At 43.8% G+C, this 22096-nt stretch overlaps 1 protein-coding gene across 1 annotated transcript in view; it reads right to left on the reverse strand.

The window, feature by feature from the left end:
- Window positions 1–20893: 20893 nt before the first annotated feature.
- Window positions 20894–22096, reverse strand: part of LOC126484768 (probable cytochrome P450 6a13) — a 58287-nt gene continuing 57084 nt past the window's right edge. The window contains exon 7 of the mRNA XM_050108365.1: window positions 20894–21063. Coding sequence (XP_049964322.1) covers window positions 20894–21063 — 170 coding nt within the window. The remainder of the gene's footprint in view (window positions 21064–22096) is intronic.

The raw sequence follows: 22096 nt of genomic DNA on the forward strand, positions 1-22096 counted from the left end.
CGTCGCCCGGGAAATTTACTCCAGCTGCACGTACTCACCACTAGGCTGCTGGAGTCGACCAGGTCTCCGGTAGAATGGTGACGACTAGGCCTCTGATGAGGCCGACCAGCAACTTCGCAGTCAGAATTACTTGTCGTTTACGTACGTATCTCCGAATCAATCTGATACGAAGGCGTCAAGGTCAGTTTTTGTATTCTTATCAAACACTCTTCTACGGTTATCACGAATACCTCTCACATCAAGCACTCTCCATATGAAAAGATATTCAAATTATTATCTAGCTCTAACGCTGCGCTATTTTGTGCAAGTGTGTTAACAATGGTTACAGATTTCGCTGAAGCCTAACAAATTGCACCATGATATTGAAAAGTCAGCGGATTTCAGCGTTGTGGAAACAGTCCTTATGACGAAACTTCCTGGCAGATTAAAACTGTGTGCCCGACCGAGACTCGAACTCGGGACCTTTGCCTTTCGCGGGCAAGTGCTCTACCATCTGAGCTACCGAAGCACGACTCACGCCCGGTCTCACAGCTTTACTTCTGCCAGTATCTCGTCTCCTACCTTCCAAACTTTACAGAAGCTCTCCTGCGAACCTGCATATCAGCGCACACTCCGCTGCAGAGTGAAAATCTCATTCTAGTCCCTATGACAATTAGGTACACATTATGTAGGCTGTTGAATTTATTGACATCAGTTTATGTGAAAAAAGGGGCTGCAGGCTTGGGATTCTAAATTATCCGTAGTGACGAATTAGTTTCCTACTCCACATTACTGATGTAAGCTAATCCCGCAGGTACACAATGTAGACCATAGCAGTACTGTTTGTTTGCCTCTTCACCTCCATACTCTGCAATGAATTCCAAGTGAGATTGCGTTGATGGTTACGACACAGTGCGGGATTAGCCGAGCGGTCTGCAGGCGCTGTAGTCATGGACTGTGCGGCTGATCCCGGCGGAGGTTCGAATCCTCCCTCGGGCATGGATGTGCGTGTTTGTCCTTAGGATAATTTAGGTTAAGTAGTGTGTAAGCTTAGGGACTGATGACCTTAGTAGTTAAGCCCCATAAGATTTCACACACATTTGAACATTTTTTGGTTACGACACAGGACTCGCATTCGCGGGATTGGGTTTCACGTAACGTTCCGGTAAAGAGATTTAGAGTTTCGTTGGTTTCCCTAAATCGCTTAAGACGAGTGCCGGGATGCTTCCTTTGAGAAGGACAAGACCTATTTCTTTCCACATCCTTGTAATAACGGACCTCGAGCTCCGCCCTTAAAGAGCTCATCGTCGAAGGGGCATTAAATGTTAATGTTCCTTTCTTTGATGTTTCCTTACTTCTTTACAATGGTTTGGACAGGCAATTAACCCAGGCTCTTGTCTTTGTGGGCAATGCACCTACCGACAGAGCCTCTCTCCGAATGCTAGTTTAAAAAATCGTGGAATACCCACTACTCCCTTTCGAGTTTCAACATTTTGTTGATGCAGGAGCAGCAATCTTTTTAATATTTCATGAAGCCCTTAATAACGAATCCGTCACAGATGCAGTTCGTATGTTTGTGCGACTAGTTTCGAACTAACTGGTTCAGTCTCAAACCTGGCATACCAAAGCTGCACTGAAAGTGCCTGATCTTAAAAACGAACATCAAAATGGCAATGCGTGCTTTGTAAAGAAAGTGTTCGCAGATGACTGTCGCAATCAACATGCGCCTCCGTAGCAAGTCAGAATCTATGTTCCCGTATTTGGTGTTTCCTTACGTAAGTTTGATTCGGACTCGCAAAGTAGGCACATGTTGATTGTCACAGTCAGCTGCGAACACTTTACAAACCATGTATTGCCATTTTGACGTCTGTTATTAAGATAAGGCGCTTTCAGTACAGCCTCAGCAGGCCAGGCTTCAGAATGAACCAGTTAGTTCGAAACTAGTCTGTGGTATCGATAGCTACGATGCCACGGCGTAGGTGCAAGTTCATAGGTTGGCACTACGACACCGACACCGACGACAGCACCCTCTAGCAGGCGCTGTCCAGATCTACGAGTTCCACTCCAGATTCTACCCATTTGATCAAGAGCAGACGGCCGGGACACTTCGCTTCAACTTCAGAGGGTGTTGGCTTGCTATTGAGACTTTGCACTATTTGCGACGGGTCTAAGGCTTTGCTCATCATTGCAAAGTTATGTAACCATTTATTAACTTGTTTTTGCCTACAGTAAACATCTATAATTCACACTGCAGTACCGAGAGATTTTCACGTTTTCCTGCTCCTACTCTCTTTCTTCATTCGGCCAACCTTTCAGTTTTCAGAAGCAGACCCACGCGCCGCCTTCCATACGGGATACAAAATAGTCACCAAACATATGTACTGCAACTGTGACAGATTTCCAACATCCCCCAGGCTGTGGCTAAGCCATGTCTCCGCAATATCCTTTCTTCCAGGAGTTTGGTTCTGCGTGGTTCGCAGAAGAGCTTCTGTGAAGTTTGGATGTTAGGAGACGAGGTATTGGTAGAATTGAAGCTGTGAGGGCGGGTGGTGAGTCGTGCTTGTGTAGCTCAGATGGTAGAGCACTTGCCCGCGAAAGGCAAAGGTCCCGAGTTCGAGTCTCGGCCCGGCACACAGTTTTAATCTCCCAGGAAGTTGCCTATGACAGATTTGTTAATAAAAGCCTCATGAAACGTACTACTCCAAAAATAGGAAGCAGCCTCTGTTACAAGTGTGTTGTTAGTACTGATGCGTTTCACGCGGTTAGCGCATCTTTTGATTATCTTGAACAGCGGAGGCCGGATTAGTCACATTAAAAAGCCGTTGATATGATGCTGTTAAAGTGGAAGCCGCAGTCATCAAATACGGAAGCAGGAAAGCCAAACTGTGGCAATATGAGGTGCGAAAGTAGGTTAGCAGTCATAGCCATGTATCACAGTGGTAAAAAAAATACTGCTGTAGACAACGTATACGCTGAATCCACTGGTCGGACCGTGGACTGATGCGAGAACGAGTACAAAGATCGTCGGCTTGAACTAGTATGGAGGATGAAAACGGCGGGGTCCTTTTGAAAGCAGCATTCCAGGTGTCTGCCTTAGTACACTGACGGAAGTAGGAAAATCTTACACCATGAAGGACCAATCCGATATCTATCAAACATTGTGAAGATGTTTATAATACAGCGGGTTCTAAATGGTTGGCCTCTCGTTCCATTCGAATCTAAACACCCCACCTATAGGGTGACAATTATTGAACTACATGAAAAAAACGTAAACTAGTTACAAACTGCGGCTTGTATATACTTAAGTTTTCAGCTCATCGATGGTTTTGGGGTTATTGGTTCATATGTCTCTGAGCACTATAGGACTTAACTTCTGAGGTCACCAGTCCCCTAGAACTTAGAAATACTTAAACCTAACTAACCTAAGGACATCACACACAGCCATGCCCGAGGCAGGATTCGAACCTGCGACCGTAGCGGTCTCGCGATTCCAGACTGCAGCGCCTAGAACCGCTCGGCCACCCCAGCCGGCTTTGGGGTTATTGCTGTACACCTTGTCTTTAATATAGCCACACAAAAAGGAGTCGTATGTGTTCAGATCCGGAGAATAAGGCGGCCGATCGCGGTACAGGCCTCTGGGTACCCCAGAGCAAGAATGAGGTCCCCAAAGTGTTCCTTCAGGGCATGAAACACTCTCGTGCTCCGATGGCGTCGAGCTTCGTCCGGCATGAACCACATCTTGTCGAAATCAGTGTCACTTTGGATAACGGGTACGAAAAACCTTCGCGTACCATTCGCTTTCACCGTGCCGTCAAGGAATATCGCCCCGATTATTCCGTGACTGGACTTTGTCAACTACACAGTCACCCGTTGAGGGTGAAGCGGCTTCTCGATCGAGCAGTGCGGATTCTCAGTCCCGCAAATGCGCCGATTTTGCTTATTGACGAGCCCATTTAAATGAAAGCTGGCTTCGTCGCTAAACCAGATTCAACGTCCTAACGCAAACCGTTCAGAAGTTATGGCGGCTTTATTTCTTATAAATCAATAAATGTTGCCCTGTAAATAGAGTATGAAATGAAACAAACTGTCTGAAATGTTAAACTTTTCTCATTTGAAGAAGCATCATCAGTTACGAGTGACGGCTACATCTCTCTAGCTTTGCTTCTTTTGCCAAAACACAGTATAATTTGCACAAACTCACCTTGCAACAGCTATAACAGCAGAATCCTGAAAGAGACGTCTTATTACTCAAGCAATTGGCCACAAGACAGGACAGTAACTTACAGAAAACTCACTGTGTCCGTTGACAGTACCCCAACAGAAGAATTTCAAATTGTTCCTATAGAAAAATTCTCTTTTCACTAGCTGTCGAAGACTCTTAAGAAATTGCCCAGTAATGGTTTGAAAAATAAAATAAAATGTATAGCTACTGCTATATCATTGTAGATAACAAAGTTCTGTATGTTAAACAAATGCGTATGATCATTTGCCAAAACCTCGTTTCGGTATCCCAAACGGTTTACGAGGTATGAGGGGTATTATGAATATTTCATTCTCGCGCAGATGCAACCGGAAGCGAACGCCCTTCATAAAATCCATTATCTCGAGATTGAAGGCTGATGTCGATTTCTTCCTAAGTTTAAAGAAAGTTTCAGTGTTAGCAATATTTCATACACTAGACACCAGACACCACCTTTGTTTACCAAATATGACAATTTACATGTGATGTGTTTTGACGGAGAAAGGAGCCTGTGACCACTGGAGACCGTGCCACAAGTTACGCCAAAATCGTACACATTACATACATGCGTCATACGAAGAGTCGTAAATCCGTATGATGATGAAGATTTAAACCGTCGAAACGCGTTGTGGATATACATAGTCGCCGCAAATCCTAACCTAAAATGTTCGCACTTAAAAAAGTAGAAAAAAAGAGACTGTTACAGTATAGTACATAAGGCAACTGAAAGGAAGACACTATGAGACGAACAGAAATTACGCTGACGTCACCGTGATTTATCATGGTTCCGTGGACATTACAAGAGGAGGGACATGGCTCTTACTACGATATGTGATTACCAATGACAACAATGCTTGCTCTGCAACGTGTTCCCACGCTGGTCACAAGTTTGGTGAGGTGTTCTTGTACCAGGGCGTTCCATCCCTCCACGAACGCGAATGACATGTGGACGAATTGCAGTACGTCTCCCCAAGGCATGCACATGCGGTCGATGGAATCTATGTCGCCGCAAAGGACAACTCAGTCCATTCGCCGAATATCCTCTCGTTCTCGGAGCTCCTCCAAGTGCGCTATTCAGTGTAATCGCACATTGGCATCCATAAAAGTGAAGTCAGGGCCGAATGCACTCTTGAAAACACGCATGAAGGGAAGAAGTACAGTGCCACAGTAATGTTGACCGGCGAGTGTGCCGTATTCAAATATTTGTAGGTCAGTACGCCTAAGCAATATTACGCCTCTCCACGTCATAGCAGCTGGACCACCAAAACGATCATGCTCGACAATGTTCCTGGGTGCATTACGTGTTCCCACTTCTCGCCATTTCAGGGTACGTCCAGAGTTATTACCGAGCCTGAGTCTGCTCTCATCCGAGAGGAGCACGTGACCCTGCTCCTGGTAGATTTAGTCCCTATGCTCTTGATACCATCGCAAACAGAGCCGCAGACGTGCAGGTATCAACGGAACACAACGGAATGGTCGCCGAGCAAAGAGACCACCCCCCTGCAGTCACCGTGCCCTGCAATCCTGGTTTCAATTGCAACCAGTGTTTGTCGTGGGTCTCTTCTTGGCTGTTGGACAATGTAGAAGCCATCTGCTGCTTTAGTTGACCGTGGTCGACTGAGTCCTCTCCTTCGGGCAGCAGTACTCGTGGTTTGGAACGCTCCCCAAGAGCCTGAAACAGTGCTGGGAGCAGTACCAAACTCCAGGGCTACACTCGTAACACTTCGTCCTTCTTCCAGTTTCCCTATGATTCTTTCCCGTGTGAAGTCGTCCAGATGTTTTCTCCGGATCGTGTTGTAAAGAATAACAGCACCGCATTGCACCATTACCGCTCGTTGACTGACACACTACCTTTTCTCGTTCTTTTAGGTGTTGTTGTGTCAGACCCATTTGATGCTACAGTCACGCTGACACTACACCCTGTGGCTTCCAGTCTCCTGTGAACGACTATGGGAGCTCTGGCAACATGGTACCGAACTTTCATTCATTTCTACCACGTTTTTTAATGTATTATGTTACTTTATCTACACTCATGCTTATAAATTAAGGATAATTGCAGAATGTGGTGCCACACAACGTGGCACTTCCTAAACTGGTGCTAATAGCATAGTCACATGGGGAACACACACGACATAGATCTGTATGTCCACGGTATTGGTGATAAGTTGAGAAAACCGTCCAGAAACACATGTGCTACAAAACGCTACTGTTTCCTGCACATGTACCCCGACATCAATATGGGATATGATCGCCATGCACAGTACACAGGCCGCACAACGCATTGGCATACTCTGGATCAGGTGGTGGAGCAGCTCCTGGGGTATAGCCTCCCATTCTTGCACCAGTGCCTGTCGGGACTCCTGAAGTGTCGTAGGGGTTTGAAGACGTGCAGCGATGCGTCGACCGAGAGCATCCCAGACGTGCTCGATAGGGTTTAGGTCTGGAGAACAGGCAGGCCACTCCATTCGCCTGATATCTTCTGTTTCAAGATACTCCTCCACGATGGCAGCTCGGTGGGGTCGTGCGTTATCATAGATCAGGAGGAAGGTGGGACCCACTGCACCCCTGAAAAGGCGGACATATTGGAGCAAAACGACGTCCCCATACACCTGACCTGTTACAGTTCCACTGTCAAAGACATGCAGGAGTGTACGTGCACCAATCATAAACCCAACCCACACCATCAAACCACTACCTCCATTCAGGACATTAAGGGGTTGGTATCTGGTTTCTGGTTCACGCCAGATGAAAACCCGGCGAGAATCGCTGTTCAGACTATACCGAGACTCGTCTGTGAACATAACCTGGGACCACTGTTCCAATGACCATGTACTCTGTTCTTGACACCAGGCTTTACGGGCTCTTCTGTGACGAGGGGTCAGTGGAATGCACCTTGCAGGTCTCTGGGCGAATAAACCATGTCTGTTCAGTCCTCTGTAGACTGTGTGTCTGGAGACAGCTGTTCCAGTGGCTGCGGTAACGTCCCGAGCAAGGCTACCTGCAGTACTCAGTGGCCGTCTACGGGCACTGATGGTGAGATATCGGTATTCTTGTGGTGTTGTACACTGTGGACATCCCGTACTGTAGCGCCTGGACACGTTTCCTGTCTCCTGGAATCGTTGCCATAATCTTGAGATCACACTTTGTGGCAGACGGAGGGCCCGTGCTGCGACCTGCTGTGTTTGATCAGCCTCCAGTCGCCCTAGTATTCTACCCCTCATAACGTCACTAATATGTGTTCTTTGAGCCATTTTCAACACAGTCACGATTAGCACGTCTGGAAACGCCTGCACACTTACTCGCTGCACCGTACTCTGACATGCCTCAACACACCTCTGCGAATGTGGACTGCTGCCAGCGCCACCGTGCGACGATCGCAGGTCAAATGCACCGCGTGGTCATACCCCGAGGTGATTTAAACCCGCAAACCGACCACCAGAGCGTTGTTTCACCATGTGTCAGCGTTATGTATGAGCATGAGTGTATTTCGACCTTCAGAACTGAAGAGCAGTGTACTTCTGAGAGCAAACGAGCGATACGTCGCTTGACGCAAATGCCGGGATGGTTTCTTTGAAACTTGCTATATTCTGATCTTTACATTTTTTTCTCTCAATTAATACTATATTCCGGGATATTATGCCGTGGTCAAATGGATTTCACAGTAAAACCCATCGTTTCGTCCCCATGCGGAGAGGGAATTTTCGAGAGGGATCGTAGCTTCTTGCAGCGTCCGATTCACACCCTTGCTCGTGCTGTCTGCAGCTAAATTCCGTTTAGCGTGATACCGCTCAATGGCGTGACGTCACCGTTCTTTAAACACCCGTGTGCAGTTGCCCGTTTCAGTTGCTGTCACCCGCAGCTGCTATTGCCCAGTGCTGGAAGATTGGTACACATCTTCTTCTGCGCCGGGATCCAAATGTTATTCAATTCAACGCCCGCCTCTTTCCTAACGAAGGAGCCAGGATGTGAATTGGACACTCAAAGAAGCTACGATCTTTCTTGGAAATGTCTTTACCTGACAGGGACGAGACGTTGAATTTTAATGCTAAATTCATCCGACCATGGCATTATAGCCGGGAATATTTTAATAATTATTGCATTTCCTGCCGTGGAAGTTTATATTTTACATTTTTTTGCTCTTACGAGCTATGTTTATCAGAACCTTAAGAACGTCAATGAATTTTAAGTCTACAAATGGATTCTTGTCTGCCAGAAAAACGTGTCGGATTTGGTATCCTTTGCATTACCTTGAAAGTACACACGGAACAAGTTTTTTAATTCTACCACCGTACCATGCTAAGACCAATAAAACTGTAAACGTTATCTGCTATATCGAAATATGTAACTGTTTCTTGATTAGTCTCTTAGCCCCTGCAGCGCCTTTAAGGACTAAGTTTAAATTGTGATTTGATTCCTCTTTGTCTACACCACTCATGACGGTTGCCCCTCATTGCTTTGGACGAAACTCTGACTCACATCCAGTCCTATTCATTCTACAGATTCAATTAGATTAGCGCCTGCTGCTTCGAAAGCATAGACTGTGTGGTCTACACAGATTTTTTCCGTTTTCCTTTAATCGAATTTATATGTTGTTATGCCCATTGATCTTGTGTAAATCCGCTTACTATAAAAGAATTAGTGATTATTTACACGGCTGCCAGGCTCTGTGTAATTAAAGTGTGCCGGCACGGAAGCTCGGCGCGTTCGGTCAGAGGATTAGCCGTCCTCTGCGATAAAAAAACTGAGTTAATGTATTAACAAAGAACTTCAACAAGTGTTATAGGACTTCCGCCCCGAACAAAGACAACGATCAGTTACGAACAAAATTAGATAAGCACAGTCACCATGGTGTAGTGGTTGTGATACTAGACTGTTGTATAGAGGGTCGTAAAAAAAAGTAGCTGAGTGGTCAGCACGACAGAATGTCAATCCTAAGGGCCCGGGTTCGATTCCCGATTGGGTCGGAGATTTTCTCCGCTTAGGGACTGGGTGTTGTGTTGTCCTAATCATCATTTCATCCCCATCGACGCGCAAGTCGTCGAAGTGGTGTCAAATCGAAAGACTTGCACCAGGCGAACGGTCTACCCGACGGGAGGCCCTAGTCACACGACACTTATTTATTTAGTGGTTCTATAGTTATTAGTTTCAGTCTTGCGATCGATACTGAACTCTCTCATCTCAAACGGGACATTCCTTTACATGGAATCCCATTTAAATGTAGTACCTATTTTGTCATCAGTCAAGTGTAGCTTACAGAATAATTACAATAAAAACAATTTTTATTGACATATATTAGGCCTGCTGAAAAATTAATCTATTAAAGATCTGTTTCTTTTTCTATGCAATTGTGACAAAGCTGATTTGTCTTGGTGACTGTTAAATAGCTTTCATCTACACTCCTGGAAATTGAAATAACAACACCGTGAATTCATTGTCCCAGGAAGGGGAAACTTTATTGACACATTCCTGGGGTCAGATACATCACATGATCACACTGACAGAACCACAAGCACATAGACACAGGCAACAGAGCATGCACAATGTCGGCACTAGTACAGTGTATATCCACCTTTCGCAGCAATGCAGGCTGCTATTCTCCCATGGAGACGATCGTAGAGATGCTGGATGTAGTCCTGTGGAACGGCTTGCCATGCCATTTCCACCTGGCGCCTCAGTTGGACCAGCGTTCGTGCTGGACGTGCAGACCGCGTGAGACGACGCTTCATCCAGTCCCAAACATGCTCAATGGGGGACAGATCCGGAGATCTTGCTGGCCAGGGTAGTTGACTTACACCTTCTAGAGCACGTTGGGTGGCACGGGATACATGCGGACGTGCATTGTCCTGTTGGAACAGCAAGTTCCCTTGCCGGTCTAGGAATGGTAGAACGATGGGTTCGATGACGGTTTGGATGTACCGTGCACTATTCAGTGTCCCCTCGACGATCACCAGTGGTGTACGGCCAGTGTAGGAGATCGCTCCCCACACCATGATGCCGGGTGTTGGCCCTGTGTGCCTCGGTCGTATGCAGTCCTGATTGTGGCGCTCACCTGCACGGCGCCAAACACGCATACGACCATCATTGGCACCAAGGCAGAAGCGACTCTCATCGCTGAAGACGACACGTCTCCATTCGTCCCTCCATTCACGCCTGTCGCGACACCACTGGTGGCGGGCTGCACGATGTTGGGGCGTGAGCGGAAGACGGCCTGACGGTGTGCGGGACCGTAGCCCAGCTTCATGGAGACGGTTGCGAATGGTCCTCGCCGATACCCCAGGAGCAATAGTGTCCCTAATTTGCTGGGAAGTGACGGTGCGGTCCCCTACGGCACTGCGTAGGATCCTACGGTCTTGGCGTGCATCCGTGCGTCGCTGCGGTCCGGTCCCAGGTCGACGGGCACGTGCACCTTCCGCCGACCACTGGCGACAACATCGATGTACTGTGGAGACCTCACGCCCCACGTGTTGAGCAATTCGGCGGTACGTCCACCCGGCCTCCCGCATGCCCATTATACGCCCTCGCTCAAAGTCCGTCAACTGCACATACGGTTCACGTCCACGCTGTCGCGGCATGCTACCAGTGTTAAAGACTGCGATGGAGCTCCGTATGCCACGGCAAACTGGCTGACACTGACGGCGGCGGTGCACAAATGCTGCGCAGCTACCGCCATTCGACGGCCAACACCGCGGTTCCTGGTGTGTCCTCTGTGCCGTGCGTGTGATCATTGCTTGTACAGCCCTCTCGCAGTGTCCGGAGCAAGTATGGTGGGTCTGACACACCGGTGTCAATGTGTTCTTTTTTCCATTTCCAGGAGTGTATTTAGTATACTAATTGCAACACTTTCTGAACTGTTCACGCTAGTTAAGGCCATAGAAGCACGGTCTTTTCCGAATGTACTTCTGACCAAAAAGAGAGTATGCTTTCATAATGAAATTATATCATAAAACTTTTCATCCCTCATTTCACCCCCGTGCCTATTGAGTTCCCAAAATCAATGGAACACGGAATTTTTATCTCTATTTTCATAAATGCAGCTTTAAAATGCTTCAGCAGTTCTTTAAGAACGATTTATTTTTAAAAAACATCTACCCACTATTTCATCCCCATAGGTTTTGAATTTTTTTTAATTTCTGACCGACAAACCAAATGCCAAATTCCGTACTTCAAAACTGCCTGAATAGCGACGTATTTTAAAAAAATCGTTCACCCCCTGTTTGACTCTCTCATGGGCGGTATTTCGAAAAATCTCTTCATAAGCGATGCCTACAGCATAAAATGAACACCCTCGCCAAATTTCGAGTTTCTGTCCTCAGCGGTTTGGGCTGGGCGACGATGAGTCTTTGAATCAGTCACGACGTTTCCTGTTACATATAAAAATGAACTCTTGTTCGTGCCCTAAAACAGAGTGACCATTGATCTGCGTAAAGAAAGTATTCGAATGTCTTTACGTCCAGAACAGTGTTACATTATTTTAACGTATCGAAAGACTTCTCTTGACTTACCGATTTTACTACGTTTTCCACTTATCCTTCTAATTTTAATTTTTTGTTGTGTTTTTCCTATCTTGTTTTTAATTTTGAAGGCACTTTATCCTCGCAGGCATTGTCTTCGTCATCCTTGTTATTGCTACTGGATAGTTTTCAGCATTGCTCCCTGATAATTTCCCTCGTAGTCTCTTGGAGCAAACAAAAACATCGCGGCGTGACGCAGCTCTCAACAATGCAGGGCTCTCTGCGCGAGGCCAGCGCCGTTGCCCGGCAATTGTTTGAGACGAGACGGCTGAGAGCGTTATGAATGAATCCGCCCCGGCCAGCAAAATCTTAAGGAAGCCGTGAAATGCAGTAAGAGCACGGAGCAGCGATATCAGCCAGAAGTAGTCACCAATAGACATCTGAGTTTCTGCTATCCGTGGCACCCAAATCACAGGAGTCAAACCGTTTGCACCTTTCTACGAACGCTTCTCACAGGTATGTATAATCATTAAATATGGAGATCTTCGACACTACAGGTGTATTGAGGGTAATTTTATTTTGCCAACCAGTCATCCAGATCGTTTATCAATGTTTGTCTGGCGCAGTTTGTGTTGGTGGAGAATAAATTTTATCTCTTGCAACTTCAGTAAAATCGGAATACTCCAAATTATACGAGGGTTGGAACTTTAATAGTGACAACAATTTATTTACAGCTCGTACAAAATAGATACGTGTTTCAAAGTCTTACTGACCTTCACAGTAGTCACCAGCAACGTCCATAACCCTTTGCCAGCGATGTGGAAGTCGTAGGATACTCTTACCAGTTCCAGTTGTGACGACAGTTCGAGCGGTGCGGTGTATTGTCCGACGAATTTGCAGCAGTTCTCTGGCGCATGAGACGATACGTGGACGTTGGCGTCATTTGGACCACAGCTGCAACACGGCGAACGGAAACCCGAGGCCGCTGTTGGATCACCTGCTGCACTAGCTGCGCGTTGCCCTCTGTGGTTGCCGTACGCGGTCGCCCTACCTTTCCAGCACGTTCATCCGTCACGTTCCCAGTCCGTTGAAATTTTTCAAACAGATCCTTTATTGTATCGCTTTTCGGTCCTTTGGTTACGTTAAACCTCCGTTGAAAACTTCGTCTTGTTGCAACAACACTGTGTTCTAGGCGGTGGAATTCCAACACCAGAAAAATCCTCTGTTCTAAGGAATAAACCATGTTGTCTACAGCACACTTGCACGTTGTGAACAGCACACGCTTACAACAGAAAGACGACGTACAGAATGGCGCACCCACAAACTGCGTTGTCTTCTATATCTTTCACATCACTTGCAGCGCCATCTGTTGTTGAAAATTGTAACTACTGTAATTTCGAAAGTTTGTCCGCCTGAAAATGTACTGTTGTCCCAAGCATATTGCAACAAACGGTGTATTTCTATCGCTGCTCGTTTAGTTTTTATTGCCATTTCAAATATACCGGTCATTTTTGAAACACCCTGTATTTTCCTCCTGAATCATAGGTGTCTTATACATGAAATGAAATGCGATTTGAAATTGTTATTTCTGTTTACTTATGATTAAATAAGATGCGTTAGCTTCCGTCTTTGTACAGCGTCCAAAATTCAAGTGCGTCTTACACTCGAAATTAATGTAAAAATGTCCAGTGTTTTATTTAAAATTCCCACCAGTCTTAAAAATGGCCTTAAATTCGATACCGTGGGAAGCGTGTCATTGTCTGGCAACCTTGGATTCAACTGGCAGCATCAGTGCACCGATGCGACGAACATGAGTTGTGGGGATTCACAAGCTTGCTAACACTGTCTCCCTCCCACCCCCTCACCGCAAACGCAGAAACCTTTCTAGCCTGTGATCATTGCAGTCTACGGTGCAAGAAAACTTAAACCGAAAGTGATTTGTATTATTGGTAACAGGACGATATTTTTTACTTTAGCTGGTTTCGTAATGGGAACCAAATCCAAAATAGCTCAGAAAATGTCACAAGAGTATGAAGAAAAGATATTATCTTCCCATCGCTTTATTATTCAACGAAGCCAAATAGCGAATATCGACGAAATTCGTCTGACATTTTATGTGCCGAGTAACAGAACTGTTGCCATGTTCAAAAAAAAAAAATGTTCAAATGTGTGTGAAACCTTACGGGACTTAACTGCAAAGGTCATCAGTCCCTAAGCTTACACACTACTTAACCAAAATTATCCTAAGAACAAACACACACACACCCATGCCCGAGGGAGGATTCGAACCTCCGCCGGGATCAGCCGCACAGACCATGACTGCAGCGCCCTAGACCGCTAGGCTAATCCCGCGCGGTTGTTGCCATGAAAGGTGTTAAAGCTGTAACTATAAAAACAAGTGGACATGAAAAAATGCACTGCACTGTAGTCCTTTTATGTTGTGCTGACTCTACTAAACTTAATGCAATTTTCAAGCGCAAAACAGAGTCAGAACATTCTGAAATACCTCTAGGTGCTGTTGGTCACGTGTATGACATGGGTTGGATGTACGAGGTTAGTATGAAATGATGGATTAACGGAAAGTGGGTGAGAAGGAAAGGTCCTTTATTGAAGAAGAGTTCTCTTCTTTTGCTAGATCAGTTTAGTAGTCATCTGAAAAATTCTGTGCAAGACAAATTGAGACAGGGAAATACAGAGCTTGCTGTTATTCCGGGAGGACTTACTTCACAATTGCCAGCTCGATAAATAAACCATTTAAAGTGAACGTGAGAGAGGAATGGAACGAACGGATGATGGATGAAAGCCAACATGAATTCACACAGAAGGGAGCCTTAAAAGAACCAACAATCAAACAATAGTGTCAGTGGATAAAACAGTTATGGTCTAGAGTGAGAGGAGACATTATTGTTAAATCTTTCAAGAAGTGCGGCACAAGTAACGCTCTCGATGGCAGTGAAGACCATCATATACAGGATGATTCACGAAGATTTGCAAATATTTTAATATGTTATTCTACAAGTCAAAATAAAGAAAAAGTTCATATAAACGTAGGTCTGCATATGTTTAGTTACCGAGTTACGCCTAATTAAAGATCTTGCCTGAAATTTAGCAACTTCGCTAATACGAAGCCATAGCAAAACTGTACGAGGTTAAAGTAAAGCACGATTTCCATTTATATTGTTGTTATTGATCTGGAGAATCTAATAAAACATGTTCCAGATGTGAATCTGCAGTAGTTTTCCATAACATTATGAATGCAATAGACGAAATTAAGAATGACACTGTTAAACTGAAACGAGCAATAAAATCTGTTCATACACGTGCAGCTAAATGCACTGAACTCGGAGGAGAGATTTTTGAACATTTATTGTGAATGTATTCTGAAATTGTATGTATACTGCGCAACTTCCTTGACACTGAGCTTCTTTTTTGGAGTTTAAAATGAATTCACCTGTGCTATGATATTAATAAAAGCAGCTTATTTGACACATTCATACTGTTTCAGGCCGGCCGTTGTGGACGAGAAGTTCTAGGCGCTTCAGTCTGGAACCGCGCGACCGCTACGGTCACAGGTTCGAATCCTGCCTCTGGCATGGATGTGTGTGATATCGTTAGGTTAGTTAGGTTTGAGTAGTTCTAAGTTCTAGGGGACTGATGACCTCAGATGTTAAGTCCCATAGTGCTGAGAGCCATTTGAACCATTACAGTTTCAGTCAACGTTATTAACATCATTTTTCCAAAATTAAATTCTCTACAACTTCTTTTGAAAACTTAGTGCAATTGTATGGAATTTAAAAAACAGATTGGGCTGAGTAGTTAGTAAACTAAAAATTTAGGAAATTACTGCTTTGCTTCTCTGCATGTTCTGTAAAACTTCTGCACATACACGTCTGGGACATATTTTGTTAGATTCATCAGATCAATAACAACAAAATAAATGGAAATCTTGCTTTACTTTAACCTCGTACAGTTTTGTGATGGCTTCATATTGAAGTTGCTAAATTTCAGGCAAAATCTTCAATTAGCCGTAACTCGGTAACTAATCATTTGCGGACCTATAGTTATGTGAACTTTTTCTTTAGTTTTACTTGTAGACTAGCGTATTAAAATATTTGCATATCTTCGTGAATCACCCTGTATACGATGAGAACGACAATGACGACGAAGAGGAAGATGATGATGAAGAAAAAGAAATTTCAGAAGGCGATTCTCAGGGATTTTACACGACAGTTCGGTTTTATAAACGAAGAATTTTTCTGGCTTTGCAATCTAATAATAAAAACGGTAAAAATGTTATTTAAAAAAAAGTTTAAGAATTAAGGTACGTCTTATAGTCCGTAGATTCTCATAGTCCGTAAGATACCATTTCTTTGCTTTCTCGCCTTCCTAGTACTGAACCGATAGAGGTCTCTGCATTTCTAGCTGCTGGTACATTTACTCTTCTCGCTGCCAACTTTGGCGATCAAATGATAATATGCGCAGTAGGCCTGACACTATAGTCGTCGTTGTTTTATGCCTTCTTTTATTTCGCTGACAATTAATTTGTAGCGGTGAGTGTCGTTCGTACGTGACATCTTACGCCTTTGTGTACCCCCTGCTGATACAACAAGTATTATTCGTTCAGTCCGGGAAGACTCTCGGAGCAGTGGCTGACGAAATCGATTGTTTCCATAGAAGTCTAGAGACTGTATGACTGCTCACTAATAATCACTTGAAGAGTGGAAATGGAAAACGTTCTAAGTGCCAAAACTGAAACTCATCAGAAGAATGAAAAAACAATATATCTCTGTACATAACTGATTCGTATCCAACAATTTGAGAAGGTATTCTGATACCACAGAATTATGCTGCTCACTCCATCACCGCAAAACGTAATGAGGCAAATTATAAAATAAATACTTTGTTAAGAACGTTATAAATGTCATTTCAGGAAACTGACTTGTACTAAGTGTCAATAAGAATGTTTTCAAAAGCTGATTCTTGCAGAGGAGAAATCGGCAACCAGCCACTTTCAATAATGCTGTTTATTTGCATAAATAGCGCCGTTACCAGTTAAGAAACGACATGTTTGTCTTCATACTGCTGTTCACGTTTATGTAACATTTGTCATTGTTTGCATTAGGTGTTAAATGTTCCTTGTCCATCAACAAATGTGAATTTTGTTATGGAGACTAATATTTAAACATGGGAAAAGGTAAGTGAAGGAAAAGTGGTAGGAGAACGTGGAATGGGGGAAAAGAACAAAACGCCGCGCCATTACCTGGTACAATTATGCACAGAGCACAATTAGCCCCCGCTAACAGTGTTTTAAGAATCACGAAAGAAGGTTGCGTACGTGGAAAACTCCTGCAAACACCAAAAGGTTACAGATAGTTTATATGATGGTAATACTAAGATTCAGAAACCGGGTTTTTAAACTTCAAAAAACATTTCCTGAAATGGATGTAGTCTCCGACCAATATTTATTGGTCGTGAAATGTAGACTAAAGCTTGAGAATTTTCAAACAGGTGCGAAGTTATGGAGATTTTACTTGAATGATTTTAAATAACGACGGACTGTTGAGAGTTTAAAAGAGGGTGTTAGGCAACATGGCCGAGCGGTTCTGGGCGCTTCAGTCTGGAACCGCGCGACCGCTACGGTCGCAGGTTCGAATCCTGCCTCGGGCATGGATGTGTGTGATGTCGTTAGGTTAGTTAGGTTTGAGTAGTTCTAAGTTCCAGGGGACTGATGACCTCAGATGTTAAGTCCCATAGTGCTTAGAGCCATTTGAACCATTTTTATTAGCCAACAACTTTGAAATAAGGAATAGGAATGAAATCGGTGAGGAGCTTTGAGAAATGAGCTACTGAAGGGATCGGGACGAACATTAGACAAATAGACGAAGGCTAGTAGAAATCCTTGTGTAACACACGAGATGTAAAAGTTTATTTAGTAAAAGAGAAAACACACAAATGCAGCAAACGAGGCAGGGAAAAGGCAATATATACGATTAAAAAATAAGATTCATAGAAAGTGTAAAATGGCGAAGCAGGAATGACTGAATGAGAACTGCAAGACTGCAGATGGTTGCATGACTATGGGAATTTATTAGTGTTACGAATGTCGCCAACGTCTTGTGATTCTAAAACGAGTTGTTATATTCTATAGAGTCTATATTTCTCTCAATGTGACACGCTATATAACGTTAAACATCTACAGCTTAATTCTAGTCTTAGTAATAAATAAATGCGGAAATTAAAGAATCCTAGAAAAGTGAACTAGAAAAAAAGCTGTGGTGTATATACATCGGCTGCAGAAAAATTAAACGAACCTCAGAAGCCGGGTGGCTGTGCGGTTCTAGGCGCTTCAGTCTGGAACCCCGTGACCGCTACGGTCGCAGGGTCGAATCCTGCCTCGGGCATGGATGTGTGTGATGTCCTTAGCTTAGTTAGGTTGAAGTAGTTCTAAGTTCTAGCGGACTGATGACTACAGATGTTAAGTCCCATAGTGGTCAGAATCATTTGAACCATTTTTTGAACCTCAGGAGAAAAAGTAAGTAGCTTTATGAAATCAAGTGCTCAGATGGGACCACACTACGAAGCAACGAAGGCAAGGCTGAAGGATGAAGATATATAGAAGGGGTTTGGTTTTATGAAGGTGAGAAATTTGAAGACAGTGTTATGGAAAGGGGATGAACTGAGGTCGCAATAACAATTTGAGAAAGCAGTGAAAGGCCGAGGCAAAACAAGAAACCTCTAGTAGACGATATTCCTTGAGAATTATTAATATACCCGGGAGAAACAAGAATGATAAAACTGTTCCATCCAGTATGCGTGGTGTACGAGATACTCCCGAACCACGCTGCTGCTGCGGTCGCAGGTTCGAATCCTGCCTCGGGCATGTCCTTAGGTTAGTTAGATTCAAGTAGTTCTAAGTCTATGGGACTGGTGACCTAAGACGTTAAGTGCCATAGTGCTTAGAGCCATTTGAACAATTTTTGAACCCAGTTCTCCCAGGGATTTTTCCGTGGTGTCAGGACTAGAACTAGGTGAAGACAGCCTCGTGATGTCAATCGAGAAGCTACTTGACCGAGTAACATCGGCTCCAGGTCACGAAAACAGACAACGGCGAGCTATTACGTGTTGTGACGTCATTGGCAGAGGATAACACGGCAGTCGGTAGGCACCAATGCATCCGCCAGGGCGTGTGAGCGGAGATTACGAGTTTAAAGATTTCATGAAGTGTGTAGTAAGCATAATACGCGAGAATGCATGGTCTGACAGATGTGAGTACCTCCCAGCCATGCTTGTAAAACATTAAAACGAATTATGTACAAAAGAATGGAGCGATTTATTGAAGCCGAACTGAGGGAAGATAAATTTGACTACCTGAGAAATGTATGAACACACAAGGCAGGGGTGTCGCCTTGGATACAATATCGCCTGTAACAATGTGTGACTCGTGGGTGATATAACGCGATTCGTGTGGCTATACTCTTCTTGCTTCCGTATGGGCTGTGATTGGTGTCTGCACTGTATACTTGTACGACAGGAAACAGAACTTCAAAAGAAATAGGAAATGCGTGAAATGATTGGAAATATATACCATGCTTTAAACAGAAAATATGCATTAACGAAACAGTAATTTTTTTTAAATACCTCAGTCTTCTTTTATACAAACCTTTTCCCAATTTAGTTTATCCCAGGTAACAATATCATTGCTCTGTACAATGTCATATCTCAAAATGATGAGAAGTCAGGACAAGCTGTTCACTGTGTTATTTTAGAAGTATAATGTTTACTTTCACCAACATTCGTAATCTAAGTCTTTTACTTTTAGAAGTAGTATATCTGAATTTGTTTGTGAAAGATAATAGACTCCGTTTAATTTGAGTTTGAACTGTATCAGAAGAATAATGTGACAACAGTAAATGGAAGAATGCGTTTTTTTTTTTTTTTTACTGTGCAGTCTACTAGTCACCTGAATAAAACAAACTGATCTTTTTGTATTTTAAAAAAAAATTATGGACATTGGTATATTTTGGACACTTTCAATCAGCATCTTCCTTCCGAAGACATCATTTGCGAAGAAATTATCAAATGCAGCTGAAACTTTTCAGAAACAAAGGTATTAAAATTAAATTTATTTTATTTAGGTACAGATACTTTCCATATTACTACGTTAGCTCGAATCATATACTAACGTTAACAAGCAGCGAGCACACTTATTGTGTAAACTTTACACCGTTGGTACCAAGGACAGATGGTTCGATACCGGTTCTGATCCACTTTAAAAAAATAAGTGTTTGTCTCTCATCTTTCATTCTTTCTCCGTGTTCCACCCTTCGAGACTAGCATCAAAAACTGATTTTAATTCTTGATTGCACATCTCACGTTTATCTAAAGGATTGTTTCTTTCAAAATGGTAAGACATCCTTCACAGTGGTTGTTAAAATCGTAAACAATGGCGACTGATTGGTAGCGCATTAGGTGATAAATTGGTTCCTTCCCCTTATTTTTTGTCTTCTTGTTTTATATTGTGTTGCCACTTCCGTTGTTTCTTGATCTGCGCCGTATGAAAACATGTCATACGACACTGTACTCATATTAACAGGGTTTTATTATTGCTTTCAGAAAACAACCTTTCTCTCGCAACAAGAGCATCTTCTGTAAACATTTCAACGCAGCGAACGTATTTTTGACTTTTTGTTTTACAATCGAACGATTATAGAATGACAGCACTAGTAAAAAACACAACACAGCTGTCTTCTCGACTTTCTGCTCTGGTATAAGAACAATAAACGGCGTTTAGTCTGTAAGAGAGGTGCAATCAGAGGACGAAAGTCTACACATCACGATAAGACATACCGCTGATCTGTTGTCTGAAGGCCAAGGCTGCCAATGCTTGACACATTCACGCACTGTTGGTATTTATCTAATCGCAACTTATCATGGATTCACTGGACATTGCACAGCCTGTCTTAGTCTAGTAGGCTACGGGGCTACATGTGGCTCCCCACCTAGACCTCTACCTCTTGATATCAGAGTCAAAGAAGACATTTACCTATTTCTTTTTATTTTCAGTCACAACCATGTACACACAACTGAAGGAGTCGCGCACTGATTCTTGCTGTTCAGACAAATGATGGCTTTTAGAGATTTATTGACGATACACGTGTTACACGGATATAGAATATGTTGTCTTCTCGTAAACGTTTCTGTTAGGACAGTTAATCTTCACTCTTCACACAGATCTCTTCTTCGCTCGAAGGTGAATCCCAGTTGCGGGCATGAGCACTATGGTTAGTGGATCGAATTCAATTGGAATTTTAGTCTCATCGCATTTCTGGAATTCAATCTTTGACATCAGATGAGCGAGGCCGATTTTAGACTGCAGGAGGCCCAGTCTCATGCCTGTGAACAGAAAATCGAACATATTGTGTTTCATTATTTTAACGTTTATTCGTAGTATGGCAATAACATTGTTTTACATTAAGACTGCTATAGTACGTATAATACGATGGTGAAGACGTTCGTGTTAGCAGCGCAAAACTTTCCCATGCAAGCATGCTTTCAGAGGACACATATTCATAAGAAACCTCGACCGCAGATAAAAAAAGTGTAAAGGAATCACTACACAAGGAAACTAAATTACATAATTTTGTGTGATCTGAGGCTGAGAAACACAATAACAGAATTTCGTTTACAAGACGACCATTGTGTTCCGTAAGGCGGCATACGTAGTTCATGTGGAGCTATGATGTTTGCCGGTGGTTCCCTCCAAGCAAGTGCAGGAATTTTCGAGCATTTACAGCTATTTCACCACTTTCATTGCCACGATCACTCGGTTCATTATCTTATTCATCACTACTATTCTCACAATAATCGCTGCCCTTACTCTAATTGGGCCGGCCGCTGTGACCGAGCGGTTCTAGGCGCTTCAGTCCGGAATCGCTCTGCTGCTACGGTCGCAGGTTCGAATCCTGCCTCGGGCATGGATGTGTGTGATGTCCTTAGGTTAGTTAGGTTTACGTAGCTATAAGTCTAGGAGACTGATGACCTCAAGTGTTAAGTCACATAGTGCTTAGAGCCATTTGAACCAACTGTAATTGAAAACATAATAAATATCATCACATATTTTCAGTGGGGGTTTGCTCGTAAACTCCATACGATAGTGCTCCTGGCATTGAATGAACTGCGGCTCCACACTCAGTAACGTGGGAGGGGGATGATGTTTTGGTTCGTGGGGCTCTCAATTGTGCAGTCATCAGCGCCCGTACAAAGTCCCAGTTGTTACACAATCCAATTTGTTTCACAGTCCAGTCTATCCACTGTTAAAAATGATGTTGATGATAATGAAATGATGAGGACAACACAAACACCCAGTCCCCGGGCAGAGAATATCCCGAACCCGGCCAGGAATCGAACCTGGGACCCCGTGATCCAG

This window comes from Schistocerca serialis, chromosome 6 (genome assembly GCF_023864345.2).
Source record: "Schistocerca serialis cubense isolate TAMUIC-IGC-003099 chromosome 6, iqSchSeri2.2, whole genome shotgun sequence".
NCBI lineage: Eukaryota > Metazoa > Arthropoda > Insecta > Orthoptera > Acrididae > Schistocerca > Schistocerca serialis.